The sequence below is a fragment of the Arachis ipaensis genome, chromosome B10 (assembly GCF_059453495.1).
Source record: "Arachis ipaensis isolate K30076 ecotype BB chromosome B10, ASM5945349v1, whole genome shotgun sequence".
Lineage (NCBI taxonomy): Eukaryota > Viridiplantae > Streptophyta > Magnoliopsida > Fabales > Fabaceae > Arachis > Arachis ipaensis.
Window position 1 is genome coordinate 15,111,366 of NC_142435.1, and position 15,645 is coordinate 15,127,010.

Here is a 15,645-nt window from a genome sequence, read left to right on the forward strand (position 1 = left end):
AAACTAATGGGCAGGCCGAAGCTGCTAACCGAATTGTGTTACAGGCAATAAAAAAGAAGCTCGACAATGCAAAGGGAGAATGGGCCGAGCTCATACCAGAAGTGTTGTGGAGTTACAACACCACAGCACATAACACCACGGGCGAAACACCCTTCAAGCTAGTCTATGGCTCAGAAGCACTGATCCCTGTTGAAGTCGGAGTACCGACGTTAAGAGCCGAGCTATACAACGAACAACAAAACCTCAACGCCAGAAATGCCGAGCTTGATTTAGCCGAAGAAGACAGAGAAATCGCCGCCATCAAACAAAGAGCCCAGAAAAGAATAGCAGAAAGAAAACACAGTAAGAAAGTAGTACCGAGGGAATTCATGGAGGGCGACCTAGTGCTCAGACGAACAGAGGAGGCCAGGCGACCTCCAGCACATGGTAAGCTTGCCGCAAATTGGGAAGGCCCTTTCCGTGTAACAAAAGTGCTCGGCAAGGGGGCATATCAACTTCAAACGTTACAAGGCAATACCATACCAGGAAACTGGAATATCTCTTCACTCAAAATGTATATATCATAGTTTGTACAAATTTGCGAATGAAGGTACTCTTTTTCCCCCTTAGAGCTTTTTTTCCCAAAAGAAGGGTTTTGCCTAAGGAGGGTTTTAATGAGGCCGGACGCCCAAATATATCCAAATAAACGTGACAAATTCTTACAAACAAAACAAATAACAAAACAAAGCATATGCTATAAACGATCATAAACAAAGTATTGTCAACCTGGCCCAACGTCGGCCATGCAAAATCCAAAAAATGATGACCATAGCTCGGTCATCCAAACCCAAAACAGTAAATAATCATAAGTACATATCAAATGAAAGCAAAACGAACTAAGCAGGGGGGCATTCTCATCATGCTCTTCCACAACACCATCTACAACCAACTTTCCACCGACCACTATCTTAGTCATATCAAACTGGTCACGATCAAACTCAGGTGCCAACAAAGCAACCTGACTCACAGCACGTTCGAAGCCATAAGAAAACATTTCCATCCCATTTTCCTCTAACTCATGAACACAGGAACTAAGCTTACTTTTAGCTAAATCATGCTCCTTAACCTCGGTCTGCAACAGCCGAATTTGATCTCTTAGGCGAACCACCTCGTCTTCAGCTTCCTTCATCTTAGCCACAGCGCTAATAACAGCATCACCTTTTTCCTTCAATGTTTTTTCCATATCAGCAATCCGAGCACCATAAGACTTCTCCAAATCAGAAACCTTGTCCACAGCCTCTTGTTGCTCAGCACCAATAAACTCCACAGTTCGGCCAACACAAAGCAGACGAGAAGCAACAACCTGCGAACACTTTAACAAGGTAAGAACAAGGATACAAAAAATCGAAAGCAAGCAAATGGAAATACTACCTGAACAAATTTGCCAAGTGCCTCCATGCCAACCCGACGAGTCATAAGCATGTCACCGGGATACTGTGATGCTTTATCAGAAAGCTCGGCAAAGTTAAATTGCTCATTCCAAAGGGAATGAGAACTAGATCCAGCAAGAAAACCGTGGAGTTTCTTCTGACGATCAAAAGCGACATCACCACCGCCTACAGCCTCCTGACCACTCTCTAATATAACCTCCAAGGACACATCATCCCTCTTCCTCTTGAAAGAAGACGCAGGATGAGCGACAGAAGAGAAAGCTTGCTCTCCACCATCTTTCCGATCACCAGCATCACCAACCCCCTTTTCTTTTTTCTTATTTAAGAAAGACTGTAGCTTGTTCGGATCCAACAAAGGAACACGACCACCTGTAAAAAACCATCATTAGGGAAGCCTGGCAAAAGAACAGCACAAAACAACAGGATACTAAAAGCATTACCTATATACGCCCTCAAACCCTCACTATCACCCAAATCATACAAGCGCAAAATATCAGGAATGGACATACATTCCCCAGCAGCGACACTTTCAACAAGGAAATTCATCACAAACCCCTCCTCCTCACTCCGCTCGAAAGCCTCAAGGATTTGGCTCGGCTCAGAACACCAATAGAGAGGAAACTTCTCACTAAGCTCATCATCCAAATAAAAGGGGTATTCAGACTCAGACGAACGAACCTTAACGAAGAGAGATTTGAAGTTCTTAAAAGAAGACTTATAGAGAAGGAATAGGGACCGACCCGGATAGCTGCTAAGACAAACCCACAAACCCTTACGAACCCCTTTCGCCTGAAAAAGCGAGAAAAACAGAGGCAACGAACAGGGAAAGGAGAGATAATCCATCAAACACTGGAAGGCACGAAGGAACGCCCACGAGTTTGGGTGCAACTGTGATGGAGCACAGTTAAGTTGAGTGAGGACGTCACACTCAAAAGAAGAAAAAGGGAACTTCACACCAAGCTCAACCATGCATGGGGTATACATGTAAAAATACTCCCAATCGCCCCTTCTCTCACAAACCCTATCACTACTAGAACAGGGCTAAAACTCAACGACAACACCTGAACCACCCCTAACAAAGTCCACACCCCTCAACTCGGAAAGGGATTCGACACTAACAAAAGAAGAAGAACGGGCCTTTACATCGTCTTGAACCCAGTGATACGGATCACCCTCCCTAAACTCAACAGCTTTTGATTTCTCTTTTAATTTCTCTCCGGCCATGAGAAAACAGACAAAAAAGAAAACAGTCAAAGAGAAGTCAAGGAACACTAACCTTTCGAAGACATAGCAAAAATAAAGTGAAGAGAAGAGGAAGCAATGCAGCGTAATTTCCAAAATAAAAAGTGGCTATTATTGCAAGCCCACTATTGAAGTGGGTAAGTTAATTCACACCCACTAAAAAGAACGTTGGAAACCCAAAAGACAGTAAAAATGCAATAAAGGGGACACGACTCACGAAGACACAAATAAAACCTTTTTTCAAATTTTATCAAAATCAACATTTAAGCCACATACGGAAGACAACAAAAGCTCATCTACCGATCTATACAGAACACTAGACGACCTGGGGGACTATGACGTGTACCACACAATAATCGGCAAAACAGATTCAGTTATAGACCGACCTCAAAGATCGGAAACAAAACAGAAGAACAACCTTATCCCCCAAAATCGTCACCTCCAGAACAGACTACACCACTCAAACACGCCTCCATACTAATAACGGCTCTGACCAGGAATATCGGAACCTACTAAGTCTACTACCAACCCAAAAACGTCTATAAAAACCAATCCTTTTCACCCATAAGGACGGAGGTTCTACACTTACTTCTGATTATTACTCTTTATTCGTTGATAACTCACGAACTTACTTGAGCGTTGGAGTGCTTTGTGCAGGAGCTCCCGCCGCCGTGTTTCAGAGGGCCGAGGCTGAGCTCACACCCTTATACCTGGATGACGTATAACTCAGCCGCGTATCCAGGTGCTCGACTGAAGGCTACTAACCTCGGCCGCTGCGGACGAAACAGTACTAATATTAAAAAGAGAAAAACCTGAAAGTATAATGTTACGGCCTGGCCCAAACCATTCGCGGGCCGGCCCGACCCGAACACTACCCGACCCGGACGGTCAGGTTCGACATGTCCGGTTGCCGACCCGGACACGCGTCACTGACAGCTTTGCTACAGCTGTGCGAAGGAAGCATCAAAGAAGGTGGGCCTGTCATTGCAGGGCCCACCTCTGACACGGTATATATGGGGAAGGTCCTACCCTTCCCCCAAGGTACGTCACATACCAATCAACCCTTTTTCGCCTGCATACTTTGCTGACTAGAGCGTCGGATTGTCTTTGCAGGTGACACCCCCCTCACACGAAGTGCTCGGGATGTCGTCTATTCCAACCCGGTAACTTGCGATCAGGCGAGATCTCCCCCTCATCAATCGGGACACTAACTCGATCCGTCCGGTACCCGACTTACCGACCATTGGCGCCATCTGTGGGGACGTAATCGCCTGAATGGAAGTTATACTGGGCCCAGGAGGAGCAGGCCGTGAGACCGAGCGCAGAGGGGAAGCCTCTGCGGCCCCTCCCCGGCCACGCACGAATTTCCCTCTACGACGAACCACTCGATCTCCCGAAAGGCAACCCTTCGGGGGAACTGGCGACAACAGCGCCAGAATAATGTAAGAATTACGCCACAGAATGCAAGACCTAGAGCGTTGGCTGGCAGACCGGGAACATTGTCAACAAACTCCCGAATCGAGCCACTCCCGCTCTGTCTCAAGAAGCCGCTCCCGACGAACAACTAGCCCACAATCTGAGGCTGAGAATGACAGGGAGAGAGGATGCGTGAGAAGACGCCACGACCCCCTCATATACGCCAGGAACGATAGGCGTACCATGGAGCGAAACCGTGAGGACGCTCGTCGGGAGGATGACGAGGGAAGAACAACTAGAACGTGGGGACTAGTGATAATGAGCGCAACCCCATTCCATCGTTCCATCCTCAAGGTCCGGCTGCCAAAACACTTTGACAAGCCAACGGACATGAGGTACGACGGAACCCAAGAATGAACCTGGAGGGAGTTGGAGACGAGGTAAGGTGCCGTGCTTTCCCGGTCACCTTAGAAGGACCTGCAATACGGTGGTTCAATAACCTCCTGCAGGGCTCGGTGACCAGGTTCTCGGACATCAGCCGCGCCTTCCTAGCCCAATTCACAACCAGAATCGCGAAGGCAAAACACCTAATCATCTACTTGGAGTGACCCAGAGATCCGACGAGCCGACCAGGAAATACCTAGACCGATTCAACGACGAGTGCTTGGAGATCGACGGGCTGACGGATTCGGTTGCAAGCTTGTGCCTGACGAACGGACTCCTAAACGAGGACTTCAGAAAGCACCTCACCACAAAGCCGGTATGGACAATGCAGGAGATCCAATGTGTAGCCATGGAGTACATTAACGATGAAGAAGTCAGTCAGGTCGTGGCTGCCAACAAATGGCAACCCTCTTACAATCAGACCCGGCATCACGGGAGCGGAGAAAGACAAAAAGAACATGCCAGGGATGGCGGTCCGAGTAAGACTCCCAGGCCGTTTTCTCGTATCGGGAAGTTCACTAATTACACCCCCCTCACCGCGCTGATTATAGAAGTTTACCAACAAATAGCCTAGAAGGGGATCTTCTCAAAGCCCCGACCTCTGAAGGAATGAACAGGAGGGAACAGGAGCCTCTACTATGATTACCACAAGGGCTACGGGCACAAGACACAGGATTGCTTCGACCTGAAGGATGCACTGGAGCAAGCGATTAGGGATGGAAAGTTAGCCGAGTTCTCCCACCTCATTAGGGAGCCAAGGAGACGAAACCGCGACCACGAAGGCAAAGACAAGACCCGGGCAGCAAAGCGACGCCAAGAGCCAGAGGACCACGACCACGGCCTCACCATAGTGAACGTGGTAACGGCGAGAAACGTGGCGCCCAGGTCCAAGTCGGCACATAAAAAAGATGCCAAAGTCCTAGCGGTTTCCACATCCTTTGCACGAAGCCACAAGAAGGTTCCATCCATTTCATTCGGCCCGGACGACCAATGGTTCGACGAGGTAGCGGAAAGCCCTCCCATGGTCATTACGACCAGAGTGGGAACTGGCCTCATCAAGCGGATCCTTGTTGATACGGGGGTAGACTCGAACATCATGTTCCGCAATGTGTTCGACGCCTTGGGCCTAAAGGACGCCGACTTAAAGACTCACCAGCACGGCGTTGTAGGGCTCGGCGACCACTTCATCAAGCCGGACAGGATAATCTCTTTGCCGACTTCCGTGGGACAAGGCCAAGGGAGAAAAACGGTAATGGCAGAGTTCATGATCCTACGAGACTCCACGGCCTACAACATCATCCTAGGGAGGAAGACCATCAACGACCTAGGGGCGGTCATCAGCACGAGGATGCTGATAATGAAGTTCATAACTGAAGAACGATCAGAAGGGTCTGTAAGGGGAGACCTGGAAACGGCAGTCGCTTGCGACAACGCCAGTCTCTCATTAAGAAAGAAATCCAAAGAAGCATCAGGAGTGTTCCTCGCCGACTTGGATGCCAGAGTCAGCGACAAGCCGAGACCCGAACCAGAAGGGAACCTAGAAAAGTTTAGAGTCGGCGACAGGGAGGAGAAGTTCATCTTCGTGAACAGAAATCTCTCTCACGAGCTGAAAGAACCTTTAATCAAACTGATTAGGGCCAATGGCGACCTATTTGCCTGGACATCGGCCGACATGCCGGGAATAGACCCCCAACTCATGTCGCACCATTTGGCCGTCAAGCCAGAAGCTAGATCGGTGGCCCAGAGGAGGAGGAAGATGTCATAGGAAAGAGCAGAAGAGGTGGCCAAGCAGACGGCCAGCCTCCTTGAAGCAGGATTCATCCGGAAACTTGACTACTCAACCTGGATGTCGAACGTAGTCTTAGTAAGAAAGCATAATAGGAAATGGAGGATGTGCGTGGATTATTCTGATCTCAACAAAGCATGTCCCGAGGATTGCTACCCCCTACCCAACATTGACGCACTCGTCGACGCGGCGGTGGGGTACCGGTATCTGAGCTTTATGGATGCTTATTCCGGCTACAATCATATACCGATGCACCGACCAGACGAAGAAAAAATGGCATTCATAACGCCAGGAGGAATCTATTGCTACAAGGTAATGCCCTTCAGCCTGAAGAATGCAGGGGCCACATACCAAAGGTCGATGAACAAGATATTCGGTGACATCATTGGCGAAACGGTGGAAGTCTACGTGGATGACATCCTTGCCAAGACCACCCGACCCGAAGACCTTCTGAGCGACCTGGAAAGCGTATTCGCGGCTCTCCGATGACACGGCATGAGGCTCAACGCTCTCAAGTACGCCTTTGCCATGGAGGCCGGGAAGTTCCTAGGGGGGTGGAAGCCAATCCTGAAAAATGCCAAGCAATACTCCAAATGAAGAGCCCGGGCTGCGTCAAAGACGTCTAGAGACTGGCAGGAAGGCTCACCGCGCTATCTCGCTTCCTCGGGGCGTCGGCTGCAAAGGCCCTACCTTTCTTTAACCTAATGAGAAAGGGAATAGCATTTGAATGGACCACAGCATGCGAGGAAGCGTTCAACCATTTCAAAAAGATACTTGCAACACCGCCTGTGCTCGGTAAACCTGTAGTCGGAGAACCGCTCTACCTGTACCTGGCAGTAACGGAGGAAGCGCTGGCGGCGGTCTTGGTGCGGGAAGAAGCAAAAGCCCAACAACCATTTTACTTTGTGAGTAAAGTGCTGCAAGGAGCAGAACTTAGGTACAGCAAGTTGGAGAAACTGGCACTAGCGCTCCTAACCTCTTCCCACAGGCTACGGAAATACTTCCAAGGTCACCAAGTGGTCGTAAGAACGGACCAGGGAATCCGTCAAGTGCTCCAAAAACCCGACCTAGCGGGAAGGATGATGACCTGGGCCATCGAGCTATCCCAATATAATTTAAGGTACGAGCCTCGACATGCAATCAAGGCGCAAGCAATGGCAGACTTCCTGGTGGAAGTAACCAGAGACCCAACCGAGGACACGGGCATACGGTGGAAGCTCCATGTAGACAAAGCCTCCAACCAAACGTCCGGGGGCGCCGGGATCATCTTGGAAAGCCCGACCGGGGTTATTTACGAACAGTCGGTCAAGTTCGAGTTTTCAGTATCGAATAACCAAGCAGAATATGAAGCCCTCCTAGGCGGCTTGATCTTAGCCCGGGAAGTCGGGGCTACGAGGATAGAAGTATGCAGCGACTCACAGATCGTCACGTCGCAAGTAATTGGAAACTACCAAGCTAGATATTCACTATTACAGAAGTACTTAGAGAGGGTTAAAGAACTGAGCAAACAGTTTGAGGAGGTCACGGTCCAACACGTTCCAAGGGAGAGGAACACACGGGTAGACCTCCTATCCAAACTTGCGAGCACGAAACCCGGAACCAGCAACCGCTCCCTCATTCAAGGCATCACGAGAGAACCAGCGGTTGCCCTCCACCTGACCAAGATAAGCCCCTCCTGGATGGACTCCATCACCGATTTCTTGCAAAACGGCAAACTCCCGAGAGGCGAGAAGGAAGCTAAAACATTAAGAAGGGAGGCTGCCAAATACACGGTCATACAGGGCCAACTGTTCAAAAAGGGACTTAGCCAACCTCTGCTGAAGTGCCTACACCCCGACCAGACGGACTACGTGCTCAGAGAAGTCCACGAGGGGTGCTGTGGCCACCACATTGGGGGCAAAGCCCTAGCAAGGAAGCTCATTCGAGCTGGATACTACTGGCCATCAATGATGGAAGACTCCAAGGAGTTCGTGAAAAAATGCGTCAAGTGCCAAGAGAACACTAATTTCTACAAAGCACCAGCCACCGAACTAAGCCTGATAACGTCCTCCCGACCCTTCGCACAGTGGGGAGTCGACCTCTTGGGACCTTTCCCGGTTGACCCAGGGCAAGTCAATTATCTCATAGTCGCTGTCGACTATTACACCAAATGGATAGAAGCCGAGCCACTGGCCACTATCTCCTCGTCCAATTGTAGAAAGTTCATGTGGAGGCAGGTGATAACTCGGTTCGGTATCCCGGAGGTCGTCATTTCAGACAACGGGACGTAGTTCACCGATAAGAAGTTTGTAGAGTTCCTCGCCGGCTTGGGCATCAAACAGAAATTCTCCTCGGTAGAGCACCCCCAGACAAACGGACAAGTCGAGTCCGCAAATAAGATCATCTTGCTGGGCCTCAAGAAGCGGCTAGACAATAAGAAAGGAGCGTGGGCTGATATGCTCGCCTCAGTCCTCTGGTCCTACCGTACAACTGAGTAGTCCGCCATGGGAGAAACCCCCTTCCGCCTGACATACGGGGTAGACGCAGTAATACCCGTAGAGATCGGCGAGCCGAGCCCACGGTTACTTCTCAAAGGGGTGGAAGAAGCTATAGAGAAGGACCTAGTAGATGAAACCAGGGAAAGGCCCACCTGTCAGAAGTAGCACTAAAGCAAAGAATGGCCCTACGCTACAACACCAAAGTGCTCAAGAGATATTTCGAGCGAAACGATCTCGTCCTACGGCACAATGACATCGGCCTACCGACCCAGGGAGAAGGCAAACTGGCGGCAAATTGGGAAGGCCCTTACAGGATCAGAGAAGTGCTTGGCAAGGGCGCCTACAAATTGGAGAGGCTCGATGGAAGGGAGGTCTCGAGGACTTGGAATACGGGTAACCTGAGAAGGTTTTACCCCTAGATCAAGCAGGCCGGCCAGATGATCTAACGAACTTAATCACTTACCTTTGTTTCTACCATGGTAACAGACTTGTTTAATTACCGGTTAATGTTTACTTATCATTTCTACCAATTTTACTCCTATTTGTTCTCTTTCCTACTTACACATCACGCGACAACAAGTTCCACGATGTGTTAAAATGGAACCACGATACGGCACCCCGGGACTGATCACCCCGGGGGCCACCTAAACCAAAGCCATTACAAACGGCTACAACGATAACAAAAGGCCACGACCTGGCTCTGCCGAACTACCAACACAACGGTAAACAAACACGAGCGCAAAGCTCACACCAACAAAACGGTAACACGACGAAGTAAAAACGCCACCCGAGGCAAAGACGATGATAACAATAAGCCGACCAAGCGACTTTTAAAGTATAACAATATAAACAAGTTCTACAACAAAAACCACAAATTCATACAAAAACACAAGGCACAAGAGCTCATTTCTTCGGCATGTCAACAATCTTTCCATCCTTGATCGTCTTGAAAACTCCAATCGCTGATGTGTCAAAGTCGGGAACCACGATCTTCACCTGGGCTTTAAGGGCCTCCTCAGTCATGAAGATCGTGTTCTTTTCCGCTCTCTAGTCGCCTTATGTTTCTTCTTAAGCTCCTCAACCTCAGCTTTAGCGGCCTTAGCCGACGAGACGGCCACGTCACGCTCTTCCTCCAAGGCCACCACCCAACCTTGCGCGGCATTAAGTTAGCTCTCCAGAGTCATCTCCCGCTTGGTTAAACGGGAAACGGTCTCATCGGAGGCCTTCAGCTTCTCCTCGGCAGACGCGGCCTTCTCCTCAGCAGCCTTCAGTTTCTTGGTCGTCTCGGACAGTTGCTCCTGAAGAGTTCCAACTTGAGTTTTGAATTTGTTATTGTCCTGGACGGCAGACTCGAGCTTCCTGCGCAGCGACTGCATCCCCGACAACTCGAATTCAGCCTTCCGAGCTATTGCGGCACCGCGAAGAAGGGTACAATACATCCACCTCGCCTGCCCCGAAAGCTCAGTGCCAAGGAAATGATCCTCTGTGCTAGGAAGCAGCTGCGAATCTATGAAGGTCCCGGTATCAAAGTTCCGCTCCATTACGGTGAGAACCCCCTCTGGGCTGGAGGAAGCCCTCTGCCTTTTGGGGGTGGGGATAAGCTTTAAATCGTCATCTTCTTGTTGAGCAGAGGACGAGTGCTCGGGGCGGGCCGCTTCCTCGCGAATGGGAGAAACGCGCGCCCCGTCCGAATTCTTCTTCGTCATCTCGGTATCCCGAGAAGACGGCATCGCCTGATCCTTGTTCTTAGAAGGGCCCTCCGGTTTTCCGTCAACCTTCTCGTCAGCTTTCTCCTCGTCACTGTCTGCCAAGAAGGTCTTGTACAAACCCTCAAGCCCTGTCACTGAAGCAGACATCTCCACTGCAACAAGCAAGTAAACAAGTCAGTCGTGAAACCGGCACAATCAAGCAAAGCAGTAGCAACGCAAAAGAACAATAAAAAACAAGGCAAAATAGCTCACAAATATAGTTCCTGCCGACCTTCCGGTCACCCATCAAAAGGTGGGGGTTCACGTGATTCTTCCCAAAAACTGCCAACAGTACGTCGGCAACCTTTTTGTCCACAGCAGACAACCCCTTATAAGACACCTTAATGAATGTGTTAGACCCTGCCCCAAAGCTCCAGTACGTCGGAATAAGGCGCTCCCCTTCTAACGACAACCAAAAGGGGTGACGACCCTTGACCGGACACACCTTAAAGTATTTATTTTTAAACCCATGGTAAGAGTCCTCGAACAAACCAAAGATCCTCCGCCCCTGGTAAGAGTCCTCGAATATGTAAATCACATTATTATTACAAAATTACCTTTTTAATATAATTAGTGATGCTAATTTGAACCATTGAATTTAACTTCTAATGATATTAAAGTCAACCTATTTTATTATCTTGTGCTTTCAAAGAATTTACACGATTGACATAAAAATATAACAATTGAAAAAATTCATTACAATGGATATATTCATTTTAATAAATATTCTTCTATCTAATACTATAAAAAAATACATTGGCCACTTTGAATTGCTACAGGTCAACTTCTATTAGAATGCTTGAATTGAGATATATTCATCGAATAAACAATCAATAAAACACTCATCCGTACTTTCTCATTTTGGATACATTTATATATAAAAAAATTATACATAAAGAAAAAAAAGAAGAAGAAAAGAATAATTGAAATAGCAAGAGCGATAAAAATTACGATTCTTATAATTTTGTGTTTCCATCTATATATAGTAGACCAGACAACTATGATTATCTAACAAAATTAATTTGTATTTATTGCACTCAACTTGAATAAGTAAGAAATTATCTTATTTTAATTTAGTCCTTAATTCATATTATTTGAATTTAGCTCAATATATATGATTTGATTTGATTTAATTATTAGTTGAAAATATTTCAGTTGTCTATTTTATTCATAAATTTATTATTTTAATGACTAATAAATTAATCAAATTAATTAATTAGTACACACAATAAATTTGATTTAATAAATTAAAAGAAATAAATTAAAAAATACTAACAAAATATTAAAATAAATAAATTAGGAAATACTACCAAATCAAATTGATATAAATTGTAATAAATTATATGATATTTAAATATCTAATCAAATCAATTAGTTGATATAGTTAGTTTATCATAATAACTTGTATTTAATGCGTTAAAAGAAATAAATTGAGAAACACTCTCTGAAGCATGCCACATCAGCTTCATCATTAAGTGCAGAAATCTAATTTTTATATAATAGAATAGATAGATTTACTCAAAAAAATTAATATGTAAATCACATTATTATTATAAAATTATTTTTTTAACATAATTAGTGGTGCTTATTTGAACTATTAAATTTAGCTTCTAATGATATTAAAGTCAACTTATTTTATTATCTTGTGCCTTCAAAGAATTTACACGACTGACATAAAAATATAACAATTGAAAAAAAATTCATTACAATGGATATATTCATTTTAATAAATATTCTTCTATCTAATACTATAAAAAAAATACATTGGCCATTTTGAATTGCTACAGGTCAACTTCCATTAGAATGCCTAAATTGAGATATATTCATCAAACAAACAATCAATAAAACACTTATCCGTGCTTTCTCATTTTGGGTACATTTATACATAAAAGAAATTATACATAAAGAAAAAAAAAAAAGAAGAAAAGAAGAGTTGAAATAGTAAGAGCGATAAAAATCACGATTCTTATAATTTTGTATGGCCATCTATATATAGTAGACTAGACAACTATGATTATCTAACAAAATTAATTTGTATTTATTACACTCAACTTGAATAAGTAAGAAATTATCTCATTTTAATTTAGTCCTTAATTCACATTATTTGAATTTAGCTCAATATATATAATATGATTTGATTTGATTCAATTATTAGTTGAAAATATTTCAATTGCCTATTTTATTCATAGATTTATTATTTTAATGACTAATAAATTAATCAAATTAATTAATTAGTACACACAGAATATTAAAATAAATAAATTAAAAAATACTACCAAATTAAATTGATATAAATTATAATAAATTAAATGATATTTAAATATCTAATCAAATCAATTAATTGATATAGTTAGTTTATCGTAATAACTTGTATTTAATGAGTTAAAAGAAATAAATTAGAAAACACTCTCAGAAGCATGCCACGTCAGCTCCATCATTAAGTGAAGAAATCTAATTTTTATATAATAGAATTGATAAGTTTGCAATTAAAGTCATTTGTGCTACTACAATTAACCGTTATTGTAACACCTACCACCCAAAAATTTACGCTTAAGTCGTAAAATAGAGGTGGCGAGGTATTACGACTACTAAATTATAACACATACCCATAATAGTAGAAAGAATATAATAGACTAGAAGCCTTGAAAAATGGGTAAAACAAATTCGCAAAATGAAAAGCGCCACGCTCCGAAAACAGAACATCTTGCGTGTGAGGAAAACCATAACTATCAAACGTAAGATAATAAAAGTAGGAATAGAAAGCCAAAGGTACAAAATAACAAGCTCCTAACTCAGTCCGCGAAGTCAAGGCTGGCCGGAGAATATTTACATATATATATACATATCCAAAACCCAAGGTGTACATAAACAAAATCCTGCCTCTCCATAAACCTCTAAGAGGATCAAAAAGAATAAGTTATGTGGAGAGAAAGCTAAGTACGTGTATATACATCACTGCACAACAAAATAACACAATAACCATTTCGCTTCAGGTGTCCAGACGCCTAATGAGATACCTTATGACCTGCATTTGAAAAACAACAACATAGTATGGAATGAGAACCGGAGGTTCTCAGTATGGTAAAGGTGCCCACATAGTTAATTTAAAAGGTCTCGGGAAAGCCAGAGGCATTCCTAGAACTCCGACACTCAAAATCATTCTTAAATAAAATAAACTAAACCAAAAGTTAGGTAAGTTATCTAAGGTATTCTAGTTCTGAATCTAACTTTAACTTAATACTTCACTTTCTGTCGCCTCCAATCCTCCGAATCACTGGTGGAACAACCCTCTCCCCTCACACCTTCGTCAAGAGGGATTTCTCAGAAAACATACACATACAGTTCAAGCAAGGAAAGCACAGATAGAGAAGCATTTACAGCAAGTAGAACAAGTAGCGGATAAGCAGAATTAAACAGTTAAGCAAACCAAAACAATGCACACGCAAGCAAACAAACAAATGCATATGATGTATGCCTGTCCTATGGCTGATGAGTCTCATCTGTCGGTTATACAGCCAACCCGACATGTCCTGGTAGTTAACCATTGGACAGTCCCTCTGTGTGCGCATGCCCAAGCTCAATAATATTCCATGGAGTTAAACTCCAAGCTCAAATATAATATTCCATGGAGTCACACTCCAAACTCAATAATATAGTATTCCATGGAGCCAAACTCCAAGCTCAATAATATTCCATAGAGTCAAACTCCAAGCTCAATAATATAGTATTCCATGGAGACGAACTCCAAACTCAAATATAATATTCAATATTTATATATATATATATATATATATATATATATATATATATATATATATATATGCCCATGGAGAAATCCGGGGAGTTAAAGTGCCCGGTCACATCTTTCGACAGAGGATCAACAAATAGTCTCAAATACACAAGCCACATAATAATCTCTTTCTTTTTAAAATAACACCTCAAATCGAAAACTTCAATTCTTACAGAAACTTTGGCAATACCTCCTCTAAAACTCGAATTTCTGTCACCCTTCAAGGGTCCCAACTACAAAACCAAACACCTCTCAATCATTCAATTCACTTCCAGTAACAAATTATTTCAAAACCAAACAAATACCAATATTAAGTCTTTCCAAAACTCACCAACTCCAACAACAAATTATTAACAACTAAACCACACATTTTATACTAAATACCCAATCCATCAATTATTCATTCAGTTCATTCCTATCTTAAGGTCTTCTAGCCTAAATTTTTACGTGACATTAAACATTAACTACGAGAAACCAAAACCATACCTTCGTACGGAATCAAAATATTCAAAGCTCTGGAGAAACTTTCTGACCGATCTATCGAAGAAGAAAACGTCCAGAATCGTCTGTGCCTCCTAAAATTTCTGTTGGCCAAACCCAAAGAAAAGATGAGTTATGTCACTGTCAACTTCTACTAATCAAAAATGGTGCCAACGTGTAGAATAAGAGGTTACGAATACTCTTATTGGATTAGATTTTTGATTGGAGTTACGGATTGTAAGAAATCGAAGCCAGAAGTTCAAAGGAATTTACGTTCTTTCTTTTTTCTCTTCGTTACGCTATTCTCTCTCTTTTTTTTCTTTCTTATGGCATATATATATAAAACCAAGCTGCCTTGGCTTTCTTTATTATTAATAATAGATTATACTTATACTAGAAAAAAGAATGAATTATAATAATATAATATTATATTACAAAACCTAATATTATATGTATATATATACATAACGATAATGATAAATTTTAGTGGATATATATATAATGATTGAAGTATTAGGTTAAATAATGAATAATAATAATAATACAAGAACGAACTTTAGTGAATAATAATAATGTATATATATATATAAACGAAAGCGTAAACTAGGTAATTAGAAATAGGGAAGTCAAATAGTTATAATAATAATAATAATAATAATAATAATAATAATAATAATAATAATAATAATAATATGAATTTGATTAAATTTAAATTATTATAAAATTAGTTCAATTACTGATAATAAAAACAATTTTTCTAAAAATAAAGAATTCTAATTTTATAAAATAAATTATAACTTATTTATATTTATATTTTTAAAACTGAGGGTCG

The 15,645-nt window shown here is 43.1% G+C and overlaps 1 protein-coding gene across 1 annotated transcript; it reads right to left on the reverse strand.

Annotated features, from left to right (window-relative positions):
- Nucleotides 1-760: 760 nt before the first annotated feature.
- On the reverse strand, nucleotides 761-3,925 carry LOC148579225 (uncharacterized). The gene is made up of 5 exons (XM_088489207.1): nucleotides 3,910-3,925; nucleotides 3,383-3,462; nucleotides 1,871-2,219; nucleotides 1,411-1,805; nucleotides 761-1,342 (listed from the first exon to the last, which is right to left on the reverse strand). Exons 1-5 carry the CDS (start codon nucleotides 3,923-3,925, stop codon nucleotides 761-763), a joined length of 1,422 nt encoding a protein of 473 aa, XP_088345333.1.
- Nucleotides 3,926-15,645: the final 11,720 nt, after the last annotated feature.

Coding starts and splice junctions, on each gene's coding strand:
- LOC148579225 (XM_088489207.1), bottom strand. Junction 2,220..3,382: donor CTGAGTTATACGTCATCCAG/GTATAAGGGTGT, acceptor TCGCTTTTTCAG/GCGAAAGGGGTTCGTAAGGG. Junction 1,343..1,410: donor CACTTGGCAAATTTGTTCAG/GTAGTATTTCCA, acceptor AAGTGTTCGCAG/GTTGTTGCTTCTCGTCTGCT.